Source organism: Lupinus angustifolius, chromosome LG08 (genome assembly GCF_001865875.1).
Source record: "Lupinus angustifolius cultivar Tanjil chromosome LG08, LupAngTanjil_v1.0, whole genome shotgun sequence".
Classification (NCBI taxonomy): Eukaryota; Viridiplantae; Streptophyta; class Magnoliopsida; order Fabales; family Fabaceae; genus Lupinus; species Lupinus angustifolius.
The window spans coordinates 21,794,530-21,817,314 of record NC_032016.1 but is presented as its reverse complement, the minus strand read 5'-3'; the positions used below and the strand labels follow the sequence as shown (position 1 = coordinate 21,817,314).

Below are 22,785 nucleotides of genomic sequence, written 5' to 3'. Positions count from 1 at the left end.
AGAACTTAGTGAAAAAGGTTAAAACTAATTGCAGATTGTTATCCAGCATGCTATTTTTGTCTCTTGACATCACGTTTCCTTTTGCCACATGGCATCAAATAGTATACCTACAACCATTTTTGACATTGAGGGTAGAAGTGATAGAGAGATAATAAGGAGATTTCTTGCTATGCATGAAAAGTCTACGTGAAGTAATGAAATTATGGTTGGCTGAAAAATGCTCTCAAATTTTCTCTTAATTTTATGGTATCTATATTTATAGCTTTATCTACACTCCAGTGTGACATTGGACCTAAATTCTTACTCCTTCTGCTTATACATTAGGTTGCCCCAATCCCACTCAACCCTCTATCCATATTTTGATAGTTTCTCTCAAAGTTTAATTAAACTATTTTATTTAAGAAATATAATTCATTATAGCTACCTTTAGTCAGTGTACAAAGGACAAAAGCATGTTCAAGAACAAAAAGCTACATTTATTCTTCTACAAGTTTTCATGCCAGCATAAGAAGCAGAACTAAACTTGTGACCAAAGCAATCTTATTTTTTTTAAATATTCTTACATTTTTCTGTGCTACCAACCCTATCTCCAATTGTTAATCTCATTCTAACTTTCTCATTAAGTGCAAGAGGAGTTCGTGGAGTGAGTGCAAATATTCACTCTCATGCAAAAGAAAGCACTAAAAAGTGAGGGAGAGAATTTAATTCCTTCCCACACCTCATCAAACAGTGGCACGAGGGGAGCAATGTTTAGAAGAATTAACAAGTTTCCTTTTTCTTGCTTTTATTAATTATTACTACTTTAAATCCCACTCTTTAGTACTCAACCAAATCTGTGTCTCCCTTGGTTTACCTCTTTTAGTTTCTGTTCTATTTATTTTATAGAAGTAAAAGAGGAAAGCAAGAAAAAGAAGACCTACTATAAGTGGAATGAGTGAGGAAGAGAATAGGAAAAAAAAGAAATGACTGAGTGCAGTGACCCAGAAAACAATAATACCATGATAGTGGAGGGAAGAAAAGATAGCTTGATTAGAACTTGCCCTACTTGTGGTCATCATATCAAATGCCAAGATCAGGTTCTTAATTATATATCCTTTGTTATTTTTTTATTTTTTTATTTTTGTTGTACTATTAAGACTATATTTTCACCCTGTATATATGCATAAGAAATTGATCATGCACCTCACTGCCCATCCTAACAAAGTGTAGCTCTCATTCCTTGATATTTTGGTATTTATGGAGATCTAGTAAGATTTTATATTATTTGACCAACACTTTGTTAATTTTGTTTAATACATGAAGAATGAATATAAATGTTTTCTTTGGGTATTATTTGATTAGGGTAGTGGAGTTCATGACTTACCTGGACTACCTGCTGGAGTGAAGTTTGATCCAACAGATCAAGAGATTCTTGAACATTTGGAAGCCAAGGTGAGTTCTGATATTCATAAGCTTCATCCACTAATTGATGAGTTCATCCCTACTCTTGAAGGCCAGAATGGAATCTGCTATACTCACCCAGAGAAGTTGCCAGGTCAGTTACATTACAAACTCTCAAATATCCCTTTGATTTGTCACAAATTCTTAACTTCAACGTTTCCTAATCTTGTGTGTGTCTTACTCTTACATGTTTAGTTACTATATATTGACAATAATGACCATATAATTAATATGTATACATACACTATTCTTGTATGTATATAAAAAAACATGGTCACAGTATAAATTAAATTTGTTATCCATACATTATTCATGCTATCATGTCTGAGGAGATCTCCTTATTTAATATTTTATTATATATAGATAAATATTTAAGCGCTGAGATCTCCTCTATTAATTAAAGAAAGAAAAATAATCTTAACATATATAATATATCCAAAATCTTATTAAACCTCTAACCAAGTAGGCATGATATATAACATGAACCAATAATAACATAAAATATATCCATAATTTTTAGATATTAAGTTACTATTGGTCCTCATTACATGATCTCAATCAATATGGGAGAAATATATCTTTCAACTAACCTTCCTATGCATGCCAACTTCTCTTCCTTAATCACAAATGTACCTTCCTCATTTGGTTAATTAAAATCATTGATCTATTAAATTTTTCTGCAGGAGTTAGCAAAGATGGCCTGATCCGTCATTTCTTTCACCGGCCTTCAAAGGCATATACAACAGGAACAAGGAAAAGGAGAAAAGTGCATTCAGATGAGGATGGTAGTGAAACACGTTGGCACAAAACAGGTAAAACTAGGCCAGTGTATATCAGTGCCAACTTGAAAGGTTACAAGAAAATTCTTGTACTTTACACTAACTATGGAAAGCAAAGAAAGCCAGAGAAAACAAATTGGGTCATGCACCAATACCATCTTGGCAGTGATGAAGAGGAGAAAGAAGGGGAACTAGTAGTGTCCAAAGTTTTCTATCAAACTCAACCTAGACAATGTGGTAATTCTTTAATGAAAGACTCAGTTCCTGGTAAAATAATGAAGGGTCAAATTCTGCATAATGAGGTAAATATTAACACTAACAAAAATAATGGGTTTGTTGATTACTACAATTCAACTTTCATATCATTTGGTCAAGGGGGTCAACATAGATCAAGCAATGAAGTGATTTCACATTTTCCTACACATGATGGTGCTCCTTTTATTCCTTGAAAGGAGTAGGGTGAAGAGGATATAACTGAGGCATTACTATATTATGTATTATAGGATAGTCATATACTATATAATACTGAGGTTTACAATTATATATTATGCAATGATGAAATAAGTTAATAACATACAGGAGGATAAAAGGTGAGTTGTGATACTATTTTCTTTCTTTTTTCCTCCACCCTATAATTTTTTTAAGTGTAGTTTCTATCATGCTTTATACTGTGTCAGGAAAATATATATGTCAAAGGCATCATTACCTTATGCAATCTTGAACTACAGAATGTCAGAATTTATACAAATCCTTATTCCCTTATGTGTTTCACCAACTTAAATCTAGACATGTGAAGATTAATATATCACTTTTTTAAAATAAAATTTAAAATGAGGCATAACTTTTTATTTGTTGGCAAACTTTTATTTGTCCTGGACAAAGTGATAGTGAGAATATGAGACAAATGATTTTAGTTCTTGTTTCTCTAATGTGTCCTCAATAATTTGATTTTCTTAACTACTTTCCCCCATTACAAATTGGAAATTCTAGTACCTCAAGAATGCCACTTCTCTTTATTTAGCAAGATGAAGAAACCTAAAGAAAGCGTAATAGTAGTGTAGAGATCGAGAATTGATAGAAATTGCTGTGTTCAAAAAATGTTTTATTATTGATCGAATGAATTGCCATTGGAAATCAACAAGTCCCACATGGTGAGTTATGACTTATGAGAAACTGAAGGTATATATAGACTTGAGTGTTATGAGTCTAATATAGTTATAGTACTTTGGAGTTTGGAGAAACAATTAAGCATGATACTTGAAAAGACCCAAACAACTAGCTTACTCTCCCCTCCAAATAATTAAACGAATCCCTGTACTATAATATCAGAGCCTATTATATGGTGACACGATTCACTAATATTGCATGGACCAAAAAAGCCCAACAGTGGTCTGCTAAAACTATTAACTCTTTTAAAAAAAATACAAGCCCAGACAAAATAATTATGAAAATCAATAAGTCTCGCATTGATGAGTTATGAGAAAATCTAAGAATAACTAAACTTGAGTGAGTTAGAAACACTTGAACGAGTTAGCATTAAGTAATTGCTATCTCGTACTAAATATTCCTACTAATTATCCTACCTATATGAAAGTAATATATATTATAAAGTGATACTTTATTTTTTAATAATTGATTTATAAGTAATATGTGTCATTTTTTTTATGGATAAAATGATTAATATGAGAAATACTATATAACATTACTGCTAAAATTCTCAGGTTTCATTTTGCTGGTAACTTTTAGGGGTTAAATTCTATCAGGTGTCTATGAGCCTCCATTTAGACCGAATATATTGATTTTTTTAATTATACGCTCTTCTACCAGAAATTCTATTAGGTTTCTCTAAGGCTCCCTGTTTTGGACCAAATAACATAATTTATAATAGTAACATGCTTCCCTTTCCGGTAAGCTATAGCTACCCATTTAATGTATTTTTCTTTAAAAAAAGAAAAGAAAGTTAGGCAATGTATTATTTTTGGAGAATATATCTAACATTTAAGGTTCAATCAACACATTTTATAAACAGTAACCACACTATTTTGATACCATTGTTGCTAATAGCTTCCCAATTACTTGATAATCAAACCGTGAGTATGTGCTTGATGTGAATGAAAGAAGAAGGAATATAGTACAGGGAGAAAAGTTGATTGTAAAGTTGTTATCCTACTTGCTTGAAGATAAATTTGGTTGCTTAAAGATAGATATGATTTGGCAAAGGGCTTAGCTCACCATCTTATCTTCTCCAAAACCGTGGCTACTCAACAAACTCAAGCCAAGGACTCACTCATAACTCAGTCACACTCAACCGAGGCCAAACTCATTCAAAGGCCAAGTTACTCATTCTGGTTGCAACCATTATTTACATGATTTAAATTAGGAGCTACATTATTATTTCATATTTATTTTAGCCTAAGTTTTAATTAGGATTTTTATTATTCAAGTTAAATAGGACTTAGTCTTTTATTTCAGCCCAAGACATTTAGATTGTGTTTTTGAGTTAAACCTTTGTGTTTTTGTTTAGTTGAGAGTTCTCCTAAACCTAGGTTGGCCGTGGCCACCATTATTGTTCTTGTCAAGCATCCTTGCTTGTGGCGAACTCCATAGCTTATCAAGCAGCCTTGCTTGTGGCGCTTCTCACCTTCCATTCTTTTCCATCTTCTTCAACAACACTTAAACAATTTGCCCAAAATACTTCCCAACACTTAAAAACCGAGAACACCGTCATTGAACTCATACCCAACCGAAATCATTAACCCCATACACATACCTAAGCCAAACAACCACAAACTCTACAACAAACCAACCCTAAACACCTTCCCTAAATTGAAACCATAAATCCCATAATCCATACACAAACCCTAGCCTGCTTAAACCTCTAACCTTCTAAGACCTACCCAAAATCCCAAATTTAATACCAAACCGAATTCACACATTCTCAAACCTAAGATCAAGCTAAAACAATCCATAATTCAAAGGCAGCCCAAGAGGTTGTCATCAGTACATGTGACACAAAACTGTTCCTAGTTTGATTACTTGACAAACACTCATCACACAGCTCACTAGGACTACTAATTGATGGTAATCCAATTACAATTCCTTTTTTACTCAGAAGCTCAAGGCTTTTAAAACTCAAGTGGCCATACCTCTAATGCCAAATCTAGTTCTCATGAGTTGCCTTGGACATCAAACACTTGTGATTGTTCACTTGAATCCTAATCTTGAAGGTTCTATTTTTGGATAGTGGAACTCTCAAGATCAGATTCTTGTCACAATCATATACATTCAATAACTTGTCTGCCATAGTCATTTCATACCATTTCTCAAGTAGTTGACCAAGGCTAAGCATATTGTTTTTCATCTTTTGAACATACAATACATTCTTGATACTAGCACTCTTCCCATCTTTCCTCCTGATTGAGATGTCTCCAACTCCTTCAGTATTGATGGAGCTATGGTCTGCAAACTTCACTCTACTCTTGCCATTCTCATCAAGTCTCTCAAACCAATCCTTGTGGCCTGACATATGATTAGAACAACATGTGTCAAGATACCAACAATCATCCTTGACCTCATCTTCAGATGTGGCCATGAGTAAGACCCGTTCTTCCTCAAATTCTTCCCCTTGATCCAATCTAGCTTCAATTTCTGGTCCATTGCCATGAACAACCTTAAATCTACATTCAGATGCAAAGTGCCCAAAATTCTTGCATTTAAAACATTGAACTTTCTCTTATCAAACTTCTTCTTATTTCTCCTTAGCACCTGATCTTGTCATTACCTCTATTTTCTTAGAAGGATTTAGAATCTTGCCTAGCTCCTTCATAGTTCCTTCCTTTGTCAGTCTTCCATTTAACTTTGAACTTCTTTTGGAAGTTTCCTTGACCAAAGGACCTTCTGCTGGACTGTGCTTGGAGTGCTAGATCAAAATTTCTGTCTGAGTTCCTCTCCTTGATTCTTTGTTCATGAGCCTCTAATGAACTTTGCAATTCTTCACTCTTGAACACTTCAAGATCTTTAGATTCTTCTATGGCAACAACTACATGATCAAACTTGGGGTTCAAGGTCCTAAACACTTTCTCTACCACCAACTGATCCCTCATTACTTCACCACACCCCTTCATCAGATTTGTCAATGATCCGATTTTGGTGAAGTAATATGTAATTGCGTCACCATCTTTCATTTGCAATAGTTCATACTCTCTTCTCAATGTTTGAAGGTTAACTTTGTTTACCTTCTCTGCACCAGCATAACATTTCTCAAGATTGTCCCAAGCCTCTTTTGTTGTTTTGGCACTGGAAATCTTTTCAAAGTTAGATTCATCCACACATTGATGAATCATGAACAAAGTCTTGCAATCTCTCTTCTTGCATTCTCTAAAGGTGGATCTTTGAGCCTCGGTAGCATCCTCCCCTACCGATTGATATCCATTTTGAACTATCTCAAGCACTTCTTGATAGTCAAATAAAACCTTCATTTGAATGTGCCATATTTCGTAGTTCTTGCTATCCAATGTAGGTAATGTCATGGTGAAGCCACTGTTGCTTGCCATGGAAATGCACCGATAAGTTCTTTCTCCCATAGATCCAAGAATCGAAAACAAAAAATAAAGCTCTGGATACCACTGTTGCTAATAGCTTCCCAATTACTTGATAATCAAATCGTGAGTATGTACTTGATGTGAGTGAAAGAAGAAGGAATATAGCAGAGGGAGAAAGGTCGATAGAGAGAAAGAAGAAGAAGGTGTGTTACGCATAAGAGAAGAGAAAGAAAGAGTTCAGAAGAGTAAAATGAGATGGAATCAATTGAATCAAGTAAATTTCATTTACAAACTAACTTTCCTTTTATAGCATAGAGCAACTAACTGACTTTCTATAAACAGAAAGTATTGCAACTAAACTAACTGAATTACAAAAACTATCTAACAACAAATCTTTTCTTCACAACAAATCTTGGACAATATAATATCTAATGGTATGGTTTTTTTCTATATATTTTAGGAAAAAACATGTATGCATTGGAAATAAAAAAGTATACTGAAATACTGAGACAAAAAGTCAATGATAATAAAACTTTATACATAGTCATTACATCATTCATCATTTATTTGAATTTTTGTTGTTGAAAAGTCAATAATAATAAAAAGTTAGTGGTGGATGATACAATGATAATCTATCAAACTTATACAATATCAAAACATATATTTTATCCTCATAATAATACACATAAGATTCATGATAAGAAGGTAATTATGGGGTTGATAGTGCATATCGAGATGCATGAGGAGGTGATGTTGAGAACCATTTCTTTAGGCTTTGTTTGGGAGTGGGGTTTTGAAGGGGAGAGGAAGGAAATGAATGACTTTGGAAAGCCTTCCTCTTATTTGGGAGTTAGATGGAGGAGATGGAAAGGTTTTGGAGGGTTTCTCAAACTCTCCAAAATCCTCAATGTGTCCTATTATTAAAGTTCCCTCAATTTGATGTTTTTTGAGATAAAATGCTAAAATAGCTAAATATTTTTAGTAATATTATATAATTATACATTATTGTCCATTTCTCATTGTTAATTACATTTTTAAAGGAAAAATAAAAAAATATTCTTATATTATCATTAGTTTACATTTCCCATCTAAATTTCATACTCTCAAACAAGAGATATAATTTCCTTCATTTTCTCTTTCCTTCCTAACCCTTTGATCACTATCATTCTCTTTCCCTCATAACTCCAAAATGAAGCCTTAGAATATTAATTGTGGGCATATAATGTTCCATCAAAGATGTAGTGTTTAATATGGAGAATCTCATTGGACGGTGTCCCAACAAAATTGAATTTGGTTCGACGAGGAATCTTAGGAGCGCAAGACCCACCATTATGTGTTCTTTGTGGCGTAGTGGATGAACCAACAAATCATTTGTTGTTCTTGCGCTCTAAATCCTTATTGTGTTATATAGGCTTCACTATGTCATATATCATAATAAATAACGATCATTCAACTGCTCAATTTTGAACGACGCTGTTGAAAATGAGGCGGAAGAATATCAACAACGCGTAATAAAACAATTGCTGTCAATTTCTGTAACTTCAACATCGCATTCTTGATAATGCACTGTTGAATATGAGTAACGTTAGCGCTGACTTGAATGATTTATTTTTAACAACGCATTTGATAGAAAGTGTTGTTGATGTGAATATATTCAACATCACATATTTAAGGAAGCGCTATTGAAGATGAATAGTAACCGCACTTGCTTAATTATATGTTGTTGATGTTTTACGACTTTTTAAACGTCTGAGAAATTAATGATTGAGTAGTTATGCGTCTCTTTGTTTGTTGAAATATTAATCGTTGAGTGATTATGCGTTTGTTGATTGTTGAAATATTAATGGTTGGGTGATTATACATCTCTTTGTTTGTTGAAATATTAATGGTTGCTTTTTTATAAATATTGTGGTTCACTCAATGTTCTATTTCATCAGTGAGCTAAGAGCCTAAGAGTATGTGTTTATATAAGAGTATGTTCATGAAGATAGGAGGAAGAAAACACAAAGTAGTAAAAAAAAAGAGCAATACTGCAAAGAGTGAAAAAAAGAAAAAACACCCAGATTTGTATAGAGGGGTCGAGGAAAAATTGTGCTTCTGTTTCAGAATCATGCCGAAGAGGTCTTTAACAACTTTTAATTTTGCAAAAGGACCGAGATTTCAGAAGGAAGGTGACTCTCATACAAGATTTGCATGAGATGAAGTTTTAGTTGATTGATCTCTTTCATTTGCAATTCAAAGGAAATAAAAGGAAAATGAGAATTAATTATTTAGTTCATTGAGCTCTTTCAATTTCTATTGACCTCTTTCAATTGAACCGAAATAAAAGGAAAAAGGGGATCAATGAATTATTATTTTTCATCATTTGTAGCAATTCCTTAAGTTCATTCATTTCCTTCATGGCAAAATGATCTAGATTTGAAAAGGAAATCAATGAACTGTTATAGAAGATTTGTGTAGAAGAAAAAAGGACTGAGATTAATGAATTATTTAATTCATTCAGCTCTTTCATTTTTCTAAACGGACTCAGATCAATGAAGTTTTGTATAGAGTAGTCGAGGAAAAAATTATTTCCTTCATTGAAATCATTTTCATTGTATTCTTCATTTGCCAAATCATTTAGTTCATTATATTTGCATGTACCAAATCATTTAGTTCATTATAATGTATTTTGCTTCTCTGAATGAATAATAAAACAATTATTTTGGATGTTAATTTTAGTTTTTTATTAATTATTTGGATGATTATTTTCTTTAATACTTTTGCACTGTTAATAAACAAATTATCAATACTTAATAAATACAAAAACAAATTAACAAAATGTAATGTTTAATATTTTACTCAGTTTCGTATTAATAAATACAATTAAATAGTAATAATCTACTTCATGACAACTTCAAGTAAATTTACGTAAATTCATGTTGTATTTTTTCAGTTATGTAAAATGTTAATTTAACAACGCATAACTATGAATTCACTGTTAATTTGGAAAATGATTTCAGTTTAACAACGCATAATTATGAATGCGCTTTCAATTAGATTTTATTCAACAACGCATAATGCAGATAGCGTTGTCAATTAGATTCTATTCAACAGTACTACATCTCAGTAGTGTTGTTGATGTGTTAATGAAAATAAGTAGTAAACAGCTGGATACGCAACAACAACACAATCCTTAATATGCATTGTTGAAGATGTTGATACAACAACGCTACGTTAAATATGCGATGCTGATGAGGTCAATACAACAACGCTATCGTTAATATGCATTATTTAATGGTTACTACAGTTTAAATATCTAAAATATTAATCGTGGTGTGACTGGTTACCTGATGTCTTATTCAATGGTCCAAGCCTTGATGTCTTATTCAATGGTCCAAGCCTTCATGTCTTATCCTACACTGGTTACCTAATTAATGGATTCACATTTTATAGTGGTGTGACTCTTGTTGCTCGAACTTTACACATGTCAAGTGCAAAAGATAGAAACCCAATATATGCGAACATGTCATACTTTGGAGTGATTGAACACATACGGGAATTGGATTACGCGATGTTTAGGATGCCGATTTTTTATTGTATGTGGTTTGATAACAACAATGACTTATGAGTTGATGAGTTAGGGTTCATGCAAGTGAATCTTAATAGGCTAGGATATAAAGACAATCTATTTATTCTAGCATCAGAAGCTCAACAAGTATTCTATATTAGTGATCCAGCTGATTTGAAATGGTTCATTGTTCTTTTAACTAACAAAATAATCGTCAATAATATTGATGACCAAGAATATGAAGATATTGATGAAAATGATTCTTTTTTTGTGACATATCAGTTGTGTGAGAGCGGACCAACTACAAATGATGATTTATATACAAGAGATGATCACGATGAAAGGCTTTGGGTAAAACAATATGCTCCTACAGACAATGATGACCTTAAAAGACAAAAACAATCAAAGAAAAGAAAAAAAATAGATGCAAGTAGTCTTTGTATAATTTTGATTGTTTGTAATTTGTATAATATTGTTTCTTTGTAATTTGCTTAATTTTTTTATTTGTAATTATGTACTCTCTCAAAACATAATTGACATGATATTCATTATTTGTATTTTGTATTGTATTGGTGTTTAATAAAACAAACTTTTTGTCTGTATTAATGTGTATGTGTTGTTCAGAATATATAAATGTCTGTGTTGTTGAGAATGTTTGTTATGCTAATAAATGTATATGCATGTATTAATTTATACAAATCAACAGCGAATTCTAGGGGAAGTCCTGACATGCGTTGTAGTTAAAGGATAACTACAACAACGCTTTTTATAGAAAACGATGTGGTATATTATTAATACAACAACGCTATGCATGTGATGTGCTGTTGTATTAAAGTGTTGTTTGAGAAAATTTATGAATGATACAACAGTGTTTTTTTGTTATTGCGCTCTTATATATATGAACTTCAACAGCACAACAACAAGCGCTATTAATAAAACCTATAAAATACGCTGTTTATTTAAGACTATATGACAACTCTTCGTGGACGATGCGTTGTTGTATTATCCACTATGTGACAGCGCTTTGTGGACGAGGCGGTGTTGTATTGATGCCTTATATGACATCGCTTTTTATATGTATTGTGTTGTGGTATATAATCAATACAACAACATTTGTGAAGCGCTGTTAATGATGATCATATACTACTGTAGTCAAACAAAAAGTGCATGAAAGCACTGTTATACATATAAAATAAGCGTGGTTGAACGGCAATTCTGACATAGTGTTTGACCTTAACTTAATTATCCCTAACGATGTTAAAAACAACTTATTTTTACACGCAAATATATGTTATGGATGAAAAAAAATACAAGCAAGAGTGGATGTCACTCTCGTTTGCTACTATGGTGACTATTTGGTTTATTAGGAACAAAATCATCTTAGACAACTCTCAATTTTATATAGATGAGATAATGTAATTAATTTTTTTGCACTATTGAATCTTCTCAATATTAATTACTATTTTGTGGAATGAGTGTTAATCCCTTCTTTTTGTTTTCTTGAATGTAATGTTTAGTTTTTTTTGTAGAATTTTGTGGAATGGATGGTGAACATTTTTTAACTTTAAGTGTTTTGTTTAACGTTTACGTGGATATGAATACCACATGTTCTCCTAATATTTTTTTTATCTTAATGAATTATTTGCTGAACAAAAAAATTAATGTACAATGTCCAAATGATATACGAATAGTTGCTATTTTAATACCAATATGTTATTTAATTTTACAATAAAAAATTGATAATTTTTCTGATAATAAAATCAAATTATTTTTATCAATTCTGTTCACTTCCATGTATGTGGTAGATACATTTAATTTTTTCATTTTTTTCACCGACTACTTGTACAGACATACTATTGAAAAAGGCAATAAAACCGCACTTTAAGCTACTAATGCATGAAAAGAAGAGGTTTACTTGGGTTTGGGTTGGAACCATGAAAAAGTGAAAGAAAAGAAGGGTAAAACACTTAATTATCATACAATGTAAAATCTAACGTACCTCGATCTTATCTTCCTAGGTCCATTTTTCTGCACGTATGGAAAATTTGGCCAATATCATTACCACTACAGCTACGCATATATTGTCGGGGGAATGAAAAGGGTGCATTAGTTTATTTTAATCAACAATATACTAAAAGCCTAATCACTAGAGAATAATGCTATTTTGTCACTGAAAATTCTCTTTTAAGCAGAGTCTGAGAAGACAACAAGCACAACAAAGATGAAATCTGTGCAATAATGGAGTTCAAAAGTGTGTCCTTTGCTTTGCCCCACTACTCCACTCCCTTTATCAAGAAATTAAAGCCATCATTCATTTTCAAAAAGGGCTCAGCTTTAAAGATTCAAAAGAATATGCATGAACATGAGAATATCTTCCCTTTCACTACCCCTTCAATATTTTTCTAATATCAAACTTTTCAGCCTCCATCAAGCACTCAATTCGCACCTTTTCCTTCCTGCAAAGTTTTCAGATACTTAATTCTCTTCAATTTCTAACTTCAACTTCATCCACCTTTTGCTTTTATTCTCTTTTCCCTTTCCATTGAGAAAAAGAAATAACCAAAGATATTTAAACCTTCACATTTCAATATAACAAATGATATGATAAAAATATATTTTAAATCAATGTTCTCAACTACAATGGATGCTACAATATTGTTATTTTGATAGGCTCTATAATCACAATATTATTATTTCAGTAATTGTAGTGAACATAATTAATCACAACCGTTATCGTAATGAAAATTTAAAACTTTCAATCATATCCATCCGTTGATTGATGAATTGTGGCAGATTGTTTTTACCCCAACACCAAGAAAATCCCTAGTTTGCCCCCCTCCAATACCTTCCTCATTTTGTACTTGTCTACGTTTTGCTGGGTGCATTTGTGACAAGTCACATGCAGATTTCTCTGCCTCACTGCCAACACTAGTTAGCACTGAACTTGAGCCATACATCAGACAAAGCTTGTTCCCATCTTGACCTAGGCTGTTACTGTATTTCAAACCTAAGTTCCCAAGGAATGATGGGTCAATAGTTGAGGTTGCACCAATTTGAGCAGCCTTTTGCAACAAAGCTGTGGCAGACATGTTTGTTGCTGAGGATGTTTGGTGGGATTGGTGTTGCGTGCTATATAAGGAAGGAACACTTAGAAGTTGGCTTGTACATGTAGCATCCTTAATAATATTGCCTAGTGGAAGTGAAGTAGTAGTGCTAGCTATAAGCTCTTGGTTACTATTGGAGGAAGGTTTAGTCTCAAACACCCAATTTAGGTGATAATTATTAGAGGGTGGAGGATTGTTTGTGCATTGACTAAATGGGTTTCCATATATTGCTGATCCTGATCTTGGGGTTGATCCAAGTTGATGAATATTTCCATTGACCATTGTTTCATGAGCCTGATGAGATAGTTGGTCCATCCAAAGGGATAGTCCTGTACATGTTTGATTACTTGTTTCATGATCAGTGGTTGAAACTGGCTTGAAAATTGAAGAAAAATGGGTTTCCATGTTAGGGCCTAGATGAGCTCCCATGATGTTGTAACTAATGTTATCTCCTAGGGTGTTGCTTATGTTTGATGTTGCATTTACCCTAGCTGTTTCTTCTGCCAAGGCATCACAGAAGGCCCTGTGAGTGATGAAGCTGTCCCTCCTGCTCAACCAAAAATGTTAATATACCACAAGCAAAAACAACAATTATAACAACCACAATAATAAAAATAAAATCATTTGAGACATGTAAGAGGCACAATATAATTAGCTCAATAAAAGTCCAAACTAATTAATTATCTTGATAACTGCATTATGACTTGTACCAACTTGAATATGAGGATTTAATTTATATAGCCCCAGGTTTTATTGATAAGCTAAGAATTTATATGGCTCCAGGTTAATGTAAAGAAAAACTGAATTAACAATCACATATGACATAAAGTTAGTTAAGATAACTCTAAACCATGAACTTTTTTGTAGTATAGGACCATTATTGCATAAAGGCTTATCAAAAAGTTTTGTGGCTACTTTCAAGTCCTTAACATTCATTCTCCTTATTTAAAAAACAAAGATGTTTTTTTCTTACAACAAATATAGTTCCCATTTTTAATTAAACTCCTTCTTTCAGTATACCACTTTGACTCAACAAAGTCTTAAACACTTACCACTTTTGCAAAACAAAAAAACTTAGTTTATTCTTGGTGATACATACTATTAGGTTGGCGAGAGTTTGAAGAACAAAGTTAAATTAGTTACCTTGAAAAGACAGTTCCACAATCACATTTGTACTCTCTTGTTCCACAGGTTTTCGAGTGTGCTTTCCTATCTGACTGAACTGCATAGCACTTTGAGCACTTATCACACTTCCATTTCTTCTCCCCGTGCTTTCTGCAAAAGTGCTTTTTTATCCCAGTTAAGTCTCCAAGAGCCCTTGAAGGGTTATGATGGACACAAGTTTTCTCTGGACACACATAAACTCGTTTCCTTATTTCTGTGCTTGTTCTCTGCTTCAGCTTCCAAGGTAAGTTGTGTCCACGTCGATGAAGTTGAAGATTTTGATCCCTTTGGAAACCCTTCCCACATGTTTCACACAAGAACCTGTTTGTTGCCATTAGTGTCTTTGGTGATAAGGCTATGACTTCAGCTTCAGGATCTGTGCAAATTAAAATTATAATTCAGATTCCCACATAAAAGTAAATAAGCTTTGAATATACTTGTAATAAAAATAAAAAGAGAGATTGATATAAAGAGAAAACAAAGAAGCTGAAGTTATATAAGTTACGAGAGAACAAACATGCCTGGGTTTCCTGGGAGGTTTCTCTTTCTCTTCAAAACAAGATTAGGATTATTAGATGAACCAGTTATTAAGTTCTGAGGGAAACCATTTGAAACTTCTCCATCATCCATATTTTCCAGCATATTAATCTGTTTCTTCAACTCTTCGTACGACTCAGTTTTTGTAAAAAGAAACTAAGTTCAGTGAGAAAGGAGTAAGTAGTATTAGTGTTTGGAATGATTAACAGAAAACATGAGAGAATGGGAGCTAGCTAGCTTTGTTAATTATATTGGCTTCAACCCTAAACGACATGAACTCATATATCCAAGATGGGATCTCTCTGTCTCTCTCATGTTATATAAATCAATTAAATTGTCTACTTTTTAGGTGGAATAAAAAACACTAAGATGCTGTGGGAGGAGGTGAAAAGTTAAAGTTGGAGAAAGATAAAAGAGGGGGGCAAAAATAGGGAAAAAGTGTGAGTGACATGACATATATCATATTTTTTAATAGTGTTTCATTTTTTATCTCAGATCAATCATATATTATCATATGAATAAAAGAAATTTTTTAAAAATAAATAATAATATTACAATAAGCTCGAGATAGAGAATGAGAGACAAGTTAGAATATGTAATCTCTATCTGTGTGTCGGAGAGAGGAAATGGAGGTGAAGCAAAGTGTATGATGACACATAGATGATGAGGTTGGAAGAAAGTTAATCTCCATTCGGAATGATTATCCCATAATTTGGTGTTGCTTTCTGTTTTCTTAATTTTTTAATAGTTTCTCATTGAATGACCTTTTCTAAAATTTAGTTCATACTTTTAGGTCACTATTAAATAGTAAGGATCCCCACTATATGTTTTTAAATATAGATATTTAGGGCCTATGTATGTAATGCTCAATTAGCTAGAAAGTAGAAATAATTTGCACATATATTGTATTTAATTAACTTAGTTGTATGATAATGTTATTTGAACTTCAAGTTTGTACATCAAATTTGTATAAGAATCTTTTAGAAAAAAGAAAGTAGATCCCATGATATCTCTTTTTTACTATTTTCACGTTCTTTCAAATATTTTAGATTTTATGTTTTCTCGTCTTTTTTTGGGGTGAAGACATTATGTCTCATAGTTCATTTGAACTGATATAAAAAAAATGTTGTTTGTAATTAGGCACTGTCTTCTAACTGCATTTGACCACAATGTACAGCTAGCTGATGCTATATCTAAGTTGATTACATAGCACTCTTTAAATAAAACGAAATGATGTTTTTGTTTTAAAGAGAAAACCATTGTGTCTCCTGTGTGACCAGGGATGAGGATCTACTATCCCTAAACATATTCATAAGTCTGTCCTAAACCAATTACAATGAAATAAAAATAGATAAAGTCATGAATGCTTAATTTATTTAACTATGTGATATATTGTGATTGGTTTAGGACAAACTTTGAAATATGTTTGGGGACAACAAATTTTTATCCACTTGTTTAATGTTCACGTTCCACAAAAGGCAAAAAAATTGAGTCATTTGAGTCAAAATGAAAGTGTAGCCTGTGTAGGTCATTTCCCAAAGAAGATATGATAGAGTCAAAAATGTTATGAAGTGCCATATATTGCACGCACTATAATGTATTCAAAGGAAAGAGATAGAGATAGTTTTCCATTATAATTAACATGAGACGCATAGCTATCTGTTCATTTGTTTTCAACTCTTGTTAGAAAAAAAACCCATGCACGTGTGTCCATGCACTCACCAAACCGTGAAGGAAGGTAAAATCCTAAGGAAACGACGAATGGACACAGAAACGGGAATAATCGTCTGGATGACAACATATACAATGTCTCACATTGATTTGAATGCTATAGTTCTTCTCTTTTAATATTCGTAACTATCGGTTGTTAATTTCTTGCCATTCTTCCTTACTATAGTATCATTAACTTAACTATTAGGGTCCACCCAACTATATTATTATTGTTATATAACTTATTATGTGATATTTACTTTTCAACACGATCTCTCTTAAGATAAATAGTACTTTTAGTTCATGAGATTGAATAGAAGTTCTATTTCAAAACCAGTTGAGCATAAGAGAAGTAGAAAACAAGTATTTAAGTTATACCCGAGACCATAATGTAATTTATGTATGGCTTATTCCTGAGCTCATGCTCATAACATCACAGTCTCAATTGCTCAATTGCAATCATAAATCTAAATTTAAAATCTTGCATGTAACTAAGCAGTTCTTAACACCAATTGAAGATCAGCAAAGTGCTTGATTTTCTGGTCAAAATTTTCAGTTGTTGAAATGTGTTTTCGGGTGGTTTTGAGGGAAACAATAATATAACAGAGATCAATGGTTTATTAGCTTTGTGTGATTATATTTCTTTTTTTCTGATCAACTTGGTTCGTATCTTTATTTCCTTGTTGAAAGGAATATTGTCAAGATTATATCAATTAATTCAAAAGAAATCTTTAGAAAAACTTTGTGAGCATATGGAACAAAAGAGGGAAAATGTTAGTAAGCTTCATAAAATTATTTATGAAGTACACTTTCATAATTGGACTCAACACAACTCCAAAAACTAATAAAATCCTTTAAATCATTATGTGGAATATAAAGAATAAGAGAGATAACTGAAATATTAATGTGATTACTTCATTATTTAACTGCTACTAAGTAACAATTTTTTTTATATAAAACGTTTTGCTTGTTGGTGTGAGACCTAGCACCAATATTAATTGAGTAAAAATAATGATTTTTCTATTAAGTGAAGATAGCAACAAAAGGGTTTTGAACTAAAGCAGCTTCTACATTTTAATTCATTATTAAGGTATATACCAAGTTTGCTTACCATCGACCAATGTTTTTCCATTGGTATAAGGATTATATATTTGCATAGATTCACATGCATGTGAAAAAGGATAGTAATTGATAAATATATCATCTGTCTAATTAAAAAAGTAACACTTAATTAAAAATAAAATATATAAAAATATAAATTAATATTTTTATATTATTTATTAGAATTTGATTGATTAAAAATGAGGATATAATTTTTTTTGGGACACGTAAAGTGTTACTATGAAAAGGGTACATCTGAGAAGACAGCCAGCTGACAAAAGCAGTGAATTTTTGGACGTTTGAGAAGTCGTCTCTTATGGGCTGACTTTTACTGCTATACTTTGCAAACCCCTTAATCATAATCTAATCATTTTTTCCTTTCTAACATTTTTTATCATAAATCTTTGGATTTTAGCTGTTGAACTCTGGTGGCCTTGGAATATTCTTTCCTTCCTCCAATGGCTTCAACTTTCAAGGCCTTTGTGAGATTCCTATTCAAAACTCCACAAGGTCACCCCCACCATATTCTCTCTCTATAGAACTTGACATAGTTAGAAATATTAGCCATTTGAAAACATAATATATAGTTTAGAGAAAAGCAAATTGTTGTCACCAAGGTTATGTTCATTTCTTACTTTGTCCTTTTGTTTTTAATTAAAGTGAAGGAAAACAACATTCTAAAATCTAAGAACTAGCTATTTCTAAGAACCTAGTAAACAACATCTTTTGAATTTGTTGTTGCTTGGGTGTGATTGATTTAGGTAATTTATGTGTATAGCTGGTACTTTTTGTAATAAATTTATTTTTAGTAAAAGAATAGATATATTAGGCTCAATTTTTTTGAAAAGGGTACTCTTGTGAAGTTAAAAATTTCAACAAGTTAGACTTAGCTTAATTAAATTGGAATAATTGCCCATTAAAGAACAGGGTTAGATCTAGGATTCCATTACAGAAACTCACATGCTTCTGCTATCAAAAGCTGGAGAATATTTGCCTTTTTAGTTTTTACTTAACACAATTAATAATTATTTTATTTTATATTTAGGTCATTTTCTGTATACATGGCAAGATCGTAAATTTGTAAGGGAGAAAAACAGGACAAGTGCTCACAGCTTTTCGAATGAAATTCTTTTGGATCAGATTTCCAAGTTTATACTTCACTTTTTCAAAAGATTTTATTTTATTTGGACTACATTTTTTTTATGGAGTCAATTCTCTCTACCAACTTGAGAACTCATACCTCTAATCAAGTTAGAACAATCCCACAAATTGATCTACATGTAATCTTAGTTTCTAGTATTTATTTTCAACCCTTCTATCTAATTTATTTTCAATTTAATTTCTAGTATTTAATTTCAAAATCACATCACCTTTTAAAAAAAATTAATTTAAGATCTTACTTATTGTTGAATGACATAATATATGTTCAAGTTCCTATTGATGGGTTAACTTTTTATACTCGTTGGCAAAAATTCGATTCAGTATTTTATTGATTGATTACAGAGTAGCACACTATAATGTTACTTTTATAAAATCAAGTATTGCAATTCAACACACACAAAAATCTATAACACATCATTACATCCTCAGGACCTCAACATAATTGCATGCCCTTTCCAAAACAGATGTCTGACTACTTATTAATTCCATAGTTACAAATGTACAAGCATCATATGTCCCATAATTTTTCTGTTCTCATATCTTAGACCAATCAAACTTCACTAAATAATATTAAAAAATGAATTTCTGTTTTTATAATTTTTTTTAAGTAGATAGAGTTTTCTCATTGGTTTAATATACCAAATGAGACATGAATGAGAATATGTGATCTTCATCCGTTCCAAATAGTTCATACATCATAATGGAAATCACATGTCCCACTTTTTATGTCTCAGTCTAATTGAAAGTTATTAAATATTTTTTTATATTATTTGATAAAATTTGATTAATTTAAGATATGAAGACAATAATTTTTAGGAACATGAGATCTTGATAGCATACACTCTCAAAATAAATATAGTCCACATTTATAACAGCTACAAGCTCCACAGATTCCTGTATCCACATTCACTCTTTATTTATTACAATTATAAGTACATTCCCATAACCTTATCAAGTTTTCAAATTAAACAAAACATACATAAAAGCATGGTTAATTGGGATAAAATTGAAAATAATAAAATACCAAACTGCGAATACCATCAGAAATACATTGCATGTCCATTCTCACACCTTGTCAATTGTTGATACTATTAATAAACCTCGATGAGAGAGTTCAAACCCAGAAGTGGAGTTATTTTATAGTTAGTGAAACCAGCAGAGAAAAACAGCTTGGTCCATTCTTTCTTATTTCTCTCTTTTCCATTGAGAAACACCATCATTTGCAAATCAAAGAACAACTTTGTTTCAACTGATTCATCATCTACGACCTTCTCATTCTCCATCACCATGTCTATAATAATAACCTTTCCTTCTTTGCCTTCTCTCATCATTGCCTCCTTACATTTCTTCAGTATTTTCACACATTCCTCGTCATTCCAGTTATGCAATATCCACTACTTATCATTCAAATTTCAAGTAAAAATGTTAAGAATCACAGAAAGGAAACTATATATATTAATTTGCTGTTGATCATAATCATGTTCATCTTTGTAAAATTATCACATCATACATTTTGTTTTAATTATTTTAAAACCCAAAGAAAACTTTGGGCTAGTTATGAAAATTAGTACATTCAATTATTCAAGTGTTATCCGTTTAACCCTATGAAGATTTTTTGGTAATAAAGAAAACATTTACATTAATGTTTTAAATTGTGGTTGACATAAATATTGGGCTGATTGTAACTATTATCCTATAAAATATATATTGCTTTATTCTGTCATCTATCTCCCTTAACTATTATTTTTATCATCCATTAAAATCAGTAAGTAATACTAAAATTACATTCGATCATGTACTTGGTGTAGTTACTCAACTATCATTGCACGCATATGATAACCTTTGAGGCTCTCTTTGAGTAAGGGTCAGAAAAGAAGATTAGAGATATACAATATAGAGTTACTATTAGAAGTTTATAACAAGGACAACAAAGACACTAACATACAATTTAAGAGCTAAAAGAGTTCCTATGAGAAGTCTCCTAACAAGGCAGACAAGGAGACTCATAACTTTAGATATAGAATAATACAGAAGTTCTAATTTAAAGTTGAACGAAATTATTTAAGTGTGAATGCAGGAGGAGGAGAGGATGAGAAAATATTGCAAAGACATAATATTTAGCTTGTATCTAGAGTTTTAGGTAAATTACATTTTGATGGATATTACATGTATTGTGTAGAAACTTCATCAAACTCTTTAGAAGGTGATGTTAGAATTTCTGACAATTTATGGGTCACAAATATAATTCTATAATTGTGTTATGGCCATTATGTAATTAGCCAAAATATAAAATGATCTTCAGTAATTAATTTGGTGACTAAGGGCATATGCGTCATGGAATATTATAAGTGTAGATATATTCAGACAATTTCTGATTTGCTGAAGGGACTGAATCAAAATTATTGCAACTTAAGTAGTAACCGCTTTGGGTTTACTTTTATGGGTTATGGTCCTCATTTGTAGAGCAACATGTTTTAAGGTGTAGGGTTGAGGAGAATAAATGGAGATTAGGATAGTGTTAGTGTTATCCATAAGGATAAAACACTATCTAGTCATCCATAAAGGATATATAAGCCAACCTCTCCTCTTCAAGAATACTTATTGAAACATAAGGCACACTTCACCATTAGGCACTCCCTCAAGAAAAAAAGCTCTTTCATTCCCCTCTAGAGAAGCATAAGGAAAACCATTTGACGCTCTAACATCTGGAAGATCATCTCACCCTCATACCTTCGAGATTCCATATGGCTAATCAAGGTATATTCTTCATCTTCACCATGAAATCATATGGGGTTTCTTCGGTTTGGGTCATGGTCGTTCCATATGGGTTTATGTATGGGCATAAATATTAGGTTATCGGAACGAAGCCATGACCATAAAGACTTCCGCATTCAATCCAAGGATTACGGATGGAGAAATTCTCCAACAAGTGGTATCAGAGCCACCCCAATTTGATTCATGAGTGAAATTAGGGTTCTTGCTTTTCTTCCCCAAAATCCGAATTGATTTAGGGTTTTGGTGTTTTCATTTACGGCATGAATCGATTAGGATAGATATTCACGCTATTCCTTATGTAAATGTATATAGATATGATATGAATCAATGTATTTCTGCTATTTTGTTGATTATTGGGGTGATTTTTCGAAGAACAGCGATGCAGAAATTGCACTGTTCGTCTTCTGTCGCAGAGCTCTGGCTCAAGCGAGAGTGTCTCGCCCGAGCGAGAGTGGCTCGCCCAAGCGAGAGCTAAACAAAAGCATTGGCTTCTATTGTGCTTAAGCGAGAAGATCCTCGCCCAAGCGACAGCTCGCCCAAGCGAGTGTATGGGCGACATAAGGCTCGCTCAAGCGAGAGCCAAACAAAAGCATTGGCTTATATTGCGCTCAAGCGAGAGTACCTTGCCCAAGCGAGAGAGTACCTCGCCAAGCGAGAGTATGATAAAGTTTATGGGGCTTTGGTATCATTGTACATTGGTTTTAATTGTTATTTGGTTGTCCATTAAGGTTGTCTATTATTTCAAGTGAGCCAATTGAAGTGAGATGTCGCCAAAGTGACATCTCTCATGAATATAACTCATAAGGAATATTAGATGTAAGTGTGTGTGATCATTCATGCGAGTATTAGCTGGCCCAAAGGAAAGTTAATATTTGGCCGAAGATCATACACACTTGTGATGATAAACATGTTATAATTCTAAA

At 32.3% G+C, this 22,785-nt stretch overlaps 4 protein-coding genes across 4 annotated transcripts in view; 1 reads left to right on the top strand and 3 right to left on the bottom strand.

The window, feature by feature from the left end:
• On the top strand, positions 464-2,830 carry LOC109353610 (NAC domain-containing protein 73-like). Its single transcript, XM_019595942.1, has 3 exons — positions 464-1,076; positions 1,342-1,534; positions 2,124-2,830. Exons 1-3 carry the CDS (start codon positions 963-965, stop codon positions 2,666-2,668), a joined length of 852 nt encoding a protein of 283 aa, XP_019451487.1. The 5' UTR covers positions 464-962; the 3' UTR covers positions 2,669-2,830.
• On the bottom strand, positions 5,380-6,772 carry LOC109354013. The gene is made up of 2 exons (XM_019596370.1): positions 6,033-6,772; positions 5,380-5,896 (listed from the first exon to the last, which is right to left on the bottom strand). The coding sequence occupies exons 1-2, from the start codon at positions 6,770-6,772 to the stop codon at positions 5,380-5,382; spliced, it is 1,257 nt and encodes a 418-aa protein (XP_019451915.1).
• Positions 12,378-15,544, bottom strand: LOC109353539 (zinc finger protein MAGPIE-like). Its single transcript, XM_019595856.1, has 4 exons — positions 15,100-15,544; positions 14,558-14,954; positions 13,064-13,961; positions 12,378-12,845 (listed from the first exon to the last, which is right to left on the bottom strand). The coding sequence occupies exons 1-3, from the start codon at positions 15,218-15,220 to the stop codon at positions 13,070-13,072; spliced, it is 1,410 nt and encodes a 469-aa protein (XP_019451401.1). The 5' UTR covers positions 15,221-15,544; the 3' UTR covers positions 12,378-12,845; positions 13,064-13,069.
• LOC109355166 (trans-resveratrol di-O-methyltransferase-like) overlaps positions 19,952-22,785 on the bottom strand; it is an 8,239-nt gene continuing 5,405 nt past the window's right edge. The window contains exon 2 of the mRNA XM_019598146.1: positions 19,952-20,481. Coding sequence (XP_019453691.1) covers positions 20,179-20,481 — 303 coding nt within the window. The 3' untranslated portion in view covers positions 19,952-20,178. The remainder of the gene's footprint in view (positions 20,482-22,785) is intronic.

Coding starts and splice junctions, on each gene's coding strand:
- LOC109353610 (XM_019595942.1), top strand. CDS start 963: ATGACTGAGTGCAGTGACCCAGAAAACAATAATACCATGATAGTGGAG. Junction 1,077..1,341: donor ATATCAAATGCCAAGATCAG/GTTCTTAATTAT, acceptor TTATTTGATTAG/GGTAGTGGAGTTCATGACTT. Junction 1,535..2,123: donor TCACCCAGAGAAGTTGCCAG/GTCAGTTACATT, acceptor ATTTTTCTGCAG/GAGTTAGCAAAGATGGCCTG.
- LOC109354013 (XM_019596370.1), bottom strand. CDS start 6,772: ATGGCAAGCAACAGTGGCTTCACCATGACATTACCTACATTGGATAGC. Junction 5,897..6,032: donor AGGAACTATGAAGGAGCTAG/GCAAGATTCTAA, acceptor ATCTGAATGTAG/ATTTAAGGTTGTTCATGGCA.
- LOC109353539 (XM_019595856.1), bottom strand. CDS start 15,220: ATGCTGGAAAATATGGATGATGGAGAAGTTTCAAATGGTTTCCCTCAG. Junction 14,955..15,099: donor AAACCTCCCAGGAAACCCAG/GCATGTTTGTTC, acceptor TAATTTGCACAG/ATCCTGAAGCTGAAGTCATA. Junction 13,962..14,557: donor TGTGGAACTGTCTTTTCAAG/GTAACTAATTTA, acceptor TTGGTTGAGCAG/GAGGGACAGCTTCATCACTC.